This window comes from Trichechus manatus, unplaced genomic scaffold (genome assembly GCF_000243295.1).
Source record: "Trichechus manatus latirostris isolate Lorelei unplaced genomic scaffold, TriManLat1.0 scaffold00106, whole genome shotgun sequence".
Classification (NCBI taxonomy): domain Eukaryota; kingdom Metazoa; phylum Chordata; class Mammalia; order Sirenia; family Trichechidae; genus Trichechus; species Trichechus manatus.
The window spans coordinates 5473484-5484249 of record NW_004444042.1 but is presented as its reverse complement, the minus strand read 5'-3'; the positions used below and the strand labels follow the sequence as shown (position 1 = coordinate 5484249).

Genomic DNA, 10766 nt, shown 5'->3' with positions numbered 1-10766 from the left:
TTATTTTTCTCTCACAGTTACAAAAATTTTATCTTTTAGTTCCGTCCTTGTACAGCTGCAAAGTCAATGGGGGGATACCTGCAGTGGCTGAGGGAGGGCTTCAAAGAAGAGGCTTCTCAAGGGCTGTCATTGAAAAGGGAACAAGAGAACCTTTAAGGCACTGGGCTGGTAGGAAGGGAAACCTTTCATCCATCTTAAGTGGGAAGTGATGAACTTTAGCCCCCAGGTGTGTGGGATTCATTTGCTGATTGCATGAATCAAGTGCTGCATCATTTCAGGAGTGGCCAAGGATCTGGGCAGACCATTGGGTCCACACACCAGGCAAGAGGCTGCCTGAGCCCAGGAGGTGGGGGTAGGGTGGGGCAGGGCCTGCTAACCATCTGAACCTCCCGCAGGTTTACCCTCTACTCCTGGAGGCTGAGCATACTCCCTTTCCTTTTGTGTTAGGATTCTTTGGGGCAGTGATTCCATTCTATGCTCCCGCTAGCAATGCTGTTGATGACAACTTCCAGTTGTGTGATGTCTGGGCTCCATGGCTCCCACACCCTGCCTGCCTCACAGTCCTCTAGGGGACCTGGGGACAAGTCCCAGTCACTGCCTCAGGCCTGCCAGGCCAAATCTAGGAGCACTACCTGGGCTCCTTGTGTGCCCACAGGCTGCCCAGGGACACTGCCCCGTGGCCCCAACATTCCTTGAGGGAACAGAAGGGCTTAGTTTAGGAGAGAAAGTGCTCATCTGAGCTGGCTCTGCTCCACACCCAGTCTTGCTTGGTAAATCACTTGAGACCTAAATAAATGTGACACCAGGAACTTGGATTCATCAGGACTGCAATATAGTCACCATGAGGTTGAGATTCAATTAGGCCACATCTTTTAAAGCCAGCAGTAACGTATTCTTTACTTTCCAAGAGTCTTAACAAGTGGTTGTCAATTGCCAGCCTTCACTTTTCAATAGCTGCCTACCCAGGTGTGAAGGAGCCCTTGTGGTGCAGTGGTTAAGTGCTTGGCTGCTAACTGAAGGATCAGCAGTTTGAATCCACCGGCCACTCTGTGGGAGAAAGATGTGGCAGTCTGCTTCCATAAAGATTACGGCATTGGAAACTATAGGGCAGTTCTACTCTGTCCTATAGGGTCGCTATAAGTTGGACTTGACGGCAACGGGTTAGGTTTGGTTTACACAGGTGTGAACGCATTGGCTCCCTCCAACATTTTAGAAGGCTTGTAAGAGGAATAATGGCTGACAATACTGTCACAGAGAGCTTTCACAACCAATCCTCCCACATCATCCGTACCACCACCGTGTGCTGGACATGGGGCTGCTGTCTCCAGTATACAGATTAGCAGATTGAGGCTCAAAGAAGCTAATTTAATTGCCTAAACTCACCCAGCTGAAATTTGTGAGCTGAAACAAACCCAGTTTCCTCCAAATTGCAGCCCTTTTTCCTAGAACACTTTGTGAAAAGGCCATAACTTGTCTCTCTGATTTAAAGGCTTAGCTAATGAATACATGATGCCCTAAAAACTGTTAAATGCAATACAAATATACAGGTTGCTTTGTTGTTGTAAGTCACCCTTGGTCTACAGTTAGTCTGAGACACTCAAAGTACAAATACTGTCCTATTAGAAAGGAGTACCTTCAACCTTTGTATCCAGGCCTCCATAATTCACATTCCTGGTTTTCTTTTTCATCCCTTCCCGCTCCCCTTTCCTGGATCTTCCTCTTCCACCCAGGCCCACTCTAAATGCTGATGTTGCACAGCTCTCAGGCCTGGCACATCCTCTCTTTTTGCTCAACCAGTCCCACTACTTCAAATTCCATCTCTGTACAGACAACACCCAGAATTACATCTCCAACAGTCAAAAACATTCCTCTGAGCTAGAGCTAAAGATTCAGTCAAATGACGTGGGACACCTTTGCATGCCTTACAGACATGACCTAAACTGAACTGGTGATTTCCCACCCTCTCCCCCATTTCTGCCCTGATCAGTCCTACCTCAGTATTACAGCACCACCGAGAAACCAGAAGTGTTTATTTCTCCCTCCGTCTCATCAGCAAGTCCTGTTGATTCTCCAGGACAGTCTTGAACACTAATCCCCTGGAACTCTCTCCTCCAACAGCTGCAACAGCCTCCTGACCCATCGTCTTGCCTCCCTTCCAAACTCCCTACAATCCATTTTCCAGACTTCAGCCAGTGATTTGTTTTTCCGGAGTGATTGGTCATCCTATTCCCCTGCTTAAAAGTCTTCAGTGGGTTTTCTTTGCACTTGGAATAAAGTCTAGTCTCTCCACTCATCTCCTTCCACTCTCCCCTCACAGCTCCAGCCTCACTGACCTGCAGTTCCTCAAACACACCCAGCTCTTTGCCACCTCAGGCCTTCACCTGTGCTGTTCCTCGGCCTAGAACGCCCTCTCCTCATTTGAAAGGCTCGCTCCTTCAAATCACAGCTTACCTGTCTCAGAGAGGTCTTCCTTGACCAGCCCATCTAAAATGAATTTCTCTCCCACCTTTCCCCATTGTTCTCCACCTCAGTGCCTATTCCCTCATTGCACTTTATCACAATGTACATTTTTGTCTGTTTTTACTTTGGGCCTCCTAACTCAGTTCTTGGCACATGGTAGGTTCTCAATAAACACTTGTTGACTGAATGAATACTGTACCTCTGAAGATCTTGGAGCACTTCTACGAAAACTTCTGTTCCCCCTTACTGCTACGTCTGGCTCCCAGGAGTCATCTGGAAGAGACCAGACTTGAAAGTTCTCTGATTCTGCTGCTCTTTGCGGGACTCAAAGCCCCACAGTGAAGTGAAGGCAGGGAGGAAGGTGTAGGGATGCTGAAGGATACACCAGCAGTAGACCTGTAGAGCTTCTAGCCTTTCCACATATGGATTCATTTAACTGTAAATATTTCATTGTGATATACAAAATATAATACTTTATTAAAATAGAAATACTGATTTCTCTCTGGACAAGGAATAGATCAAATCTAGGCGATAACTGAGTTCAGAGGAGGCTATCTAGGAGCCCGTGATAGGAACGTCTGGGTAGGGGCTGCTATGACCCTTTTTGGTCTGCATCTCTTTCCCAAGAGCCTATGTGTGGCTCCCCTCACACCCAAATCTGAGTCATTAAGCAATTCCACTATCCCTGGTCATGATACCATTACGGTGCTGTTCTTCCTCACAACCACACAAGCTATGGCATCGGTCCTCACCTCATGTGATCTGTGTTCAGTGCAGCACTGTCACAATTTCAAAGGAAACATTTCCCCTTTTTCAATCTTAGCACCAAGATAACACCAATTACCTGCACATTTATATTTCCATTTCATCCTAGAGTTTTTGCTTTGCAACTCTTTTATGATGATGCTTCGGGTTTTTTAATTTATTAGAAGACCAACATTCTTACCATGAGGGAGTCTCAGAGAATCCCTTCTTGTACATGTGAATATGAGGAGCTAGACTCCTCCCGGGCCAAGGTGACTATCCCAGAGCAGGCTCCGGCTCTCCCAGAAGCCAGGCCCAGCCACAGAGGCCCAGGGCTCAAGTCCTCCCTTCTGGCGTGAATGCAGAACAGCTCCCCAAAGGTCACAAGTGACTTGGTGACTACACATCTGCTGGGCCCCTAGACACTATCCTCCCTCCACCAAGAACTACCGCTTTCATTCTGCTGAAAAACCACAACCAAAGTGGAGAAGTGGGCTCCTTCCCCTGTTTCCCCAGTAGACCCTGATCTCGCTCTTTTTGCTCTCTCCAGGCCACTTCAGTGTCTGCTCTGTGACTTCAGGCCACTCCATCAGCATCTCTCTTTGGGTTCTGCCTGGTTTAGGGCTCCTTGTTCCAGGAGCCATCACTATCCACTCCATGACGGCTGCTGCTTTCTCCTCAAAAACGAACATCACAGCCATAGTGACCGACACAACTCCAGGGAGAGGACCTCCCCAGCTGAGCTCCCACAGTGGCCTCAGCTCTCCCAGGCTACAGCCAACACACTGGGAAACACTCTTGGCCTTGACAGAAAACAAGCCAGTGTTGCTTTGACTAGAATTAAAGTGAAAGGACCTTAACAAGAGTTCTGTTTCCCTAAAGACTGTCTCCTCCCTCTTTTTTCTGAAATTGTAAAGTCAAACTCTTAATTGTCCAAATCTATCATACTTCATTTAACTTTTCGGGGTAGTGGCTCTGGCTGAGATTCTGAAGGGTGCTGGCTGTCAATCTCCAGCCCTGACTCCCTGAGGAAAGGAAGGGAGCCTAAAGCAGGGCCCTCTGTACAGGGGGCTCAGGACCCCGCTCCCCACTCTGTGCAGCAGCATCTACAGATGGTGACTCAGGCCTGAGGATTCACAGAAAAGACAACACAGGATGCAGGAGACTCCTAAGGAAACACGAGATGCCCAGGGTGGGACTTACTTGTAAGATGCACAAACTCAGGTGACACAGCTCTCCCAAACGCTTATCTGTGGTTAAAAAAATCATTTATATTTCAAACTTACTTCTATAAGAATATGACTGTCCTTTCAGACAAAGCCAAATGTTTAATCACAGCACAATACCTATATACTTCAAAATCCTTTCTGCTTCCATTTTACCAAAACAAAAAGCAGCAGGCTTCTTTGCCTTTGTGTAGAGCCCTGCACTCATCTTAACCAGTTCTGCTGGGAAGCCCTTCTCCCCCATTTTTTTGTGAAGCCAAGTACTTGACTCCTCCAAGAGGCGGCTTCGAATCCCCTCTGTTCACCAGCACACAGCGGGGAAGTTCAAGATCGTCTGGAATAGTCAAGCTTTGGTTTCACTGTCCCTTCTCCATGACAAGGTCACAGGACTGACTCCTGGCTCCCAAGTGTCTCTGCTCGCCCCAGGAGGAGGGCCTACAATGCCTCCTTGCTGTCATTCTCACCGTCCCCGCGCTGGGCCTGTCGCCTCTGCTGCACCAGTTGCTTGTCCAACTCTCGGAGCTGCTTCAGAAAGCCCCGGTTGGGGAGGACACAGCGGTTCTTGGCCACTTGCCGGATGGCGTCCACCAAGGTCATGTTCCTGTGGATCATCAGGTAGGCCAGGACCAGGGTCGCGGAGCGGCTGCGGCCCATGGCACAGTGAACCAGGATCTTATCTGCAGATGGAGCGGGAGAAGAAAACACCACGCTGAAGGGCAGGGTTGGCACGGCAGTTAGGGGCACACATGTGGGGCTCAGGCCGACCTGCTCAAATCCTGATTCTCCCTCACTGTGGCATGACCCTGGGCAAGGCACTTCATGCTTATGCAACCTCAGCTTCCCATTTGTAAAACAGGAATAGTATCAGTATCTTCAACACAGAGTTGTTGTGAAGATAATTTGTGTAAAGCACTTAGCACACTTCTTGGTACATACTAAAAAAACCTGTTGCCATGGAGTGGATTCCGACTCATAGCGACCCTATAGGACAGAGCAGAAGTGCCCCAGAGGGTTACCAAGGAGTGGCAGGTAGATTCGAACTGCCGACCTTTTGTTTAGCAGCCAAACTCTTAACCGCTGGCACCACCAGGGCCCCTGGTACATACTATGGGCTCACTAAATGGCAGATATTATTGTTGCCTCAGTAAGGAGGAAGAAGAGAGGGATAAAATCACCACTGTTCTTTCTGCCTGCCAAAGTACCTCTAAGTGAGGGCTCCTAAATCAGTGTGCTGGAGAAATAACTTTATGGGTTTTTAAAAAAATACTTATTTATTTTGAATAGGGCTAGGGCAGTCACCAGGGTTTCAAACGTCAAAAGGTAAAAAAAGGATACCTATTGAAAGCCTCCCTCCCTCCTAGCTCCTCAGTTCCTAGAAACAACAGTTATGACCAATTTCTTCTCCCAGAAAATAACCTGTATATGCATACAGCAAAAACATAATTTTTCTCTTCTCCTTGCCCAAATGGTAGCAAGCTTTATACACTTTTCTATAACTTGCTTCTTCCACTTGACAATATACCTTGGAGATCATTGTGTATCAGTATATGAAGAGCTTTCTCTTACGTATTTATCTTCTGGCTGCACAGAGTCCCGCTGTTTGGATGATTGACAATCATCTTTAAATGGGATGCATTCCATGGGAGACCCTGGAATGACCGCCCCCCACGCATGGACTGGAGGTGGGATGGAGAAGAACGCAGGCTGTCTGCACTATTTGCAACGCTGCTGGTGCTGGGCCTAGGCAAGGAGCGGGCTCCCCACAGTCCCAAACAGTGCAGCCCTCTGACCACCGAGACGGAAGGCGCGCTCTGCTTGAGGTGAGTCTGTGAGCATCCACACAGACACAGGAGCCTGCAGGACCCTGGCCCCCTCCTGCAGACCTGGGTTCCAGCACGTGGCTCAGCTACTAACCGCCAGCCAGGTGCTGGGTAAATCACTAAGCCTCTGGAGCCTCAATTTCCTCAACCATCAAATGCAGGAGCAAATCAGATCAGCAGTGAGCAAAACTGATTCAAGAAAAATCACTTGGTCAGATTTTTAAAAGATGAAAATAGCTTTGCTGTGTCATCTGACAGTAAAAGCAAGGAATGGATGTTCTTACAATGTAGAATACCTACATTATCGTCTAGACCAGCAATCCTCCAAGTGTGATCCACAGACCCCTGGGGGTTCCCAAGACCCTTTCAGGGGGCCATGAGCTCAGTACTATCTTCATAATAGTACTATGATATGTGCCTCGTTCACTATGTTGACATTTGCACTGATGGTGCAAAGGCAGTGGTGGGTAACACTGCTGGTGCCTTAGTATGAATCATGGCAGAAAACCATAGTAGTAACCACTATATTATTCACCACCCACATACTCTCAGGAAGAAGAAAAAAAGCTAATTTCCCTTAGGAATGTCCTTGATGAAGCAGTAAAAATTAATTTTATCAAATTTCAGCCCTTGAGTACACTTCTTAACATCCTAAGTGATGATATGGCTGTATACCAAAGTGTGGTGGTTACTTCAAGGGAAAGCGCGTGGGAGAGTGAGTTGCGAGCTGAACTAGCCGCTTTCTCCATGAAACACTATTTTTATTTGAAAGAATGAATGACAGGAAAACCATAGTTATTCAAGTTCCTCTTCTCAAAAGTGAACAAAGTGAGTCATTTTGTCATTTCAAAGAAAACAACTGACAGTATTCATTGCCAGTGATAAAATGCAAGCTTTCAAGCAAAAATTAGACTTTTGGAAAACTTGTATCTATCACCATGAGCATGACAGTTTTCCAATACTTTAATTTCTGATAAGATCAGTGGTAATATTAACAAATGTAATTTTCTGATAAATGTATAATGGAAAGTGTCAACACTAGGAAGACCTGCATAACTTAATGAACCAATATCTTCCAAGTGGCCAGTGCAGGATGTTACCAAATCACACCTGCGTCAAAGATCCATTCAAAGTGCAAGACAAACCAATGGATTATAATCTCATATTGTACGAAGTTTATTGATATGGTTTCAGATTCCCCATCATAACTAACCTTTAAGAAACTTGTCGAGTTTTCGTGTAGTATCAAAGAAGAATATCCACAAAAATCTGAAAATATTCCCCCCTTTTCCAACTACATAGCTGAGTGAGGTCAGATTTTCTTTGCATACCTCAGCCAAAGCAACATATCACAACAGACTGAATGCAGAAGCAGATACGAGAACCCAACTGATTAAGCCTAACATTAAAGAGATTTACCAAAAACGTAAAATAATGCTACTCTTCTCCCTAATTTTATTTTGGAAAGCAGTTTTTTTTTTTTATAAAAATGTGATGCTAATATGCAATAAAAAACCCCATTGCTGTTGAGTGGATTCCGACTCATAGTGACCCTTTAGGACAGAGCAGAACTGCCTTATAGGGTTTCCAAGGAGCGGCTGGTGAATTTGAACTGCTGACCTTTTGGTTAGCAGACAAACGGTTAACCACTGTGCCAACAGGCCCCCATATACAATAGGCTTATTTTATTATTTTTTTAAATGAATATTTATTAAAATTTCTCCAGTTTTGCTTCTAATGGGGTAAACACTGATAGATACCATCCACATAAACAAAAGCTCTTTGAGGTCTTCCATAATTTTTAAGAGTATAAAGGAGTTCTGATACCAAAAAGTTTGAAAACAGGAGATCTGGAAGAATCTTCACAAGAAAAAAGCTCTCTTTGGCCACTACTGTGCTGACAGCTGAACTCAGCTGAGAAAACACGACGTGAAGCCCCAATCTTCCAGCCCTCCATTTTGTGATGCTCTAGTGCCCACACAGTGATCAACACGCTGTATCTCATTTCATCTTTGATACAATGCTTCAAGGTTTTAATATCACCACCCCTGCTTTATAGGTGGGGAAACAGGCTCAGAGAGGTGAAATGATTTGCCAGATTTGTCACCCAGAAAGCTGGTGTCAGCACTGAAAATTGTTCAATGCAACATATTATTGAGGCCAGCCACTGACCACTGTGCTAAGGGTCAGGGACAGAGAAAGTAATGAGATTAGGCTCTCTCACCATCCACAACTGCCACCACCACCATCCCAGTGGCCGCCCTCTCCCGTAGTTGTGGAATCGCTCTGCTTGGGTCATACTGGTCTCAGCAGCTTAGGCTGTGTGACCCCAATGCTGTCCCTATCCCTCAGTCTCAGGCCTGAGGCCAAGAAGAAGCTCATTGCTACCGATGGGTTATGGAGCATCAGCAGGATATGATAACAGCTTGGCAAAGAGCACTTCTGAATCGACGTGGTTTCCCTGTGTCCCTCTCACCCCTAGCCCCTCGCCTTCTTCATGGGACTGTGCTCACGACAGTGTGGATGACCAGAAGCCTGGGCTTCTTGTTGTTGCTGTTGTTAGGTGCCGTCGAGTCGGTTCTGACTCATAGCAACCCTATGTACTACAGAACGAAACACCGCCTGGTCCTGTACCATGCTCACAATCGTTGTTATGCTTGAGCCCATTGTTGCAGCTGCTGTGTCAGTCCATCTCATTGAGGGCCTCTTCTTTGTTGACCTTCTACTTTACCAAGCATGATGTCCTTCTCCAGGGACTGATCCCTCCTGACAACATGTTCAAAGTATGTAAGACGTAGTCTCACCATCCTTGCTTGTAAGGAGCACTCTGATTGTACTTCTTCCAAGACAGATTTGTTCGCTCTTTTGGCAGTCCATGGTATATTCAATATTCTTCGCCAACACTATAATCCAAAGGCGTCAATTCTTCGGTCTTCCTTATTCACTGTCCAGCTTTCGCATGCATATGATGTGATTGAAAATATCATGGCTTGGGTTAGGCGCACCTTAGTCATCAAGGTGACATCTTTGCTTTTCAACATTTTAAAGAGGTCTTTTGCAGCAGATCTGCCCAATGCAATGAGTCTTTTGATTTCTTGGCTGCTGCTTTCATGAGTGTTGAATGTGGATCCAAGTAATATGAAATCCTTGACAACTTCAATCTTTTCTCCGTTTATCATGATGTTGCTTATTGGTCCAGTTGTGAGGATTTTTGTTTTCTTTATGTTGAGGTGTAATCCATACTGAAGGCTGTGGTCTTTGATCTTCATCAGTAAGTGCTTCAAGTCCTCTTCACTTTCAGTAAACAAGGTTGTGTCATCTGCATAACACAGGTTGTTAATGAGTCTTCCTCCAATCCTGATGCCCCATTCTTCTTCATGTAGTCCAGCTTCTCGGATTACTTGCTCAGCATACAGATTGAATAGGTATGGTGAAAGGATACAACCCTGACGCATACCTTTTCTGACGCAGTATCCCCTTGTTCTGTCCTAACAACTGCCTCTTGTTCTGTGTACACGTTCCTCATGAACACAGTTAAGTGTTCTGGAATTCTCGTTCTTCGCAATGTTATTCATAATTTGTTATGATCCCCATGGTTGAATGCCTCTGCATGTCAATAAAATACATGTAAACTTCTTTCTGGTATTCTCTGCTTTCAGCCAGGATCCACCTGACATCAGCAATGATATCCCTGGTTCCACGTCCTCTTCTGAATCCGACCTGAATTTCTGGCAGTTCCCTGTCAATATACTGCTGCAGCCACTTTTGAATGATCTTCAGAAAAATTTTACTTGTGTGTGATATTAACGATATTGTTCGATAATTTTCTCATTCAGTTGGATCAGCTTTCTTGGGAATAGGCGTAAATATGGATCGCTTACAGTTGGCTGGTCAGGTAGCTGTCTTCCAAATTTCTTAGCATTTATGAGTGAGAACTTCCAGCGCTGCATTCGTTTGTTGAAACATCTCAATTGATATTCCGTCAATTCCTGGAGCCTTGTTTTTCACCGACGCCTTCAGTGCAGCTTCGACTTCCTTCAGTACCATCAGTTCCTGATCATATGCTGCTTCTTGAAACAGTTGAACATCGACCAATTCTTTTTGGTATAATGACTCTGTATTCCTTCCATCTTCTTTTGATGCTTTCTGTGTCATTTAGTATTTTCCCCATAGAATCCTTCACTATTGCAACTCGAGGCTTGAATTTTTTCTTCAGTTCCTTCGGCTTGAGAAATGCCAAGCGTGGTCTTCCTTTTTCTATCTCCAGCTCTCTGCACTTGTCATTATAATACTTTAGTCTTCTCGAGCCACCCTTTGAAATCTTCTGTTCAGTTCTTTTGCTTCATCATTTCTTCCTTTTGCCTTAGCTACTCGACTTTCAAGAGCAAGTTTCGGAATCTCTTCTGACATCCACTTTGGTTTTTTCTTTCTTTCCTGTGTTTTTAATGACCTCCTGCTTTCTTCATGTATGATGTCCTTGATGTCATTCCACAACTCGTCTGGTCTTCAGTCATTA

The 10766-nt window shown here is 45.4% G+C and overlaps 1 protein-coding gene across 1 annotated transcript in view; it reads right to left on the bottom strand.

Moving 5' to 3' along the window:
* Positions 1-4832: 4832 nt before the first annotated feature.
* DUSP29 (dual specificity phosphatase 29) overlaps positions 4833-10766 on the bottom strand; it is a 64080-nt gene continuing 58146 nt past the window's right edge. Inside the window, exon 3 of the mRNA XM_004383204.1 lies at positions 4833-5107. Within this exon, the coding sequence (XP_004383261.1) occupies positions 4866-5107 (242 nt within the window). The 3' untranslated portion in view covers positions 4833-4865. The remainder of the gene's footprint in view (positions 5108-10766) is intronic.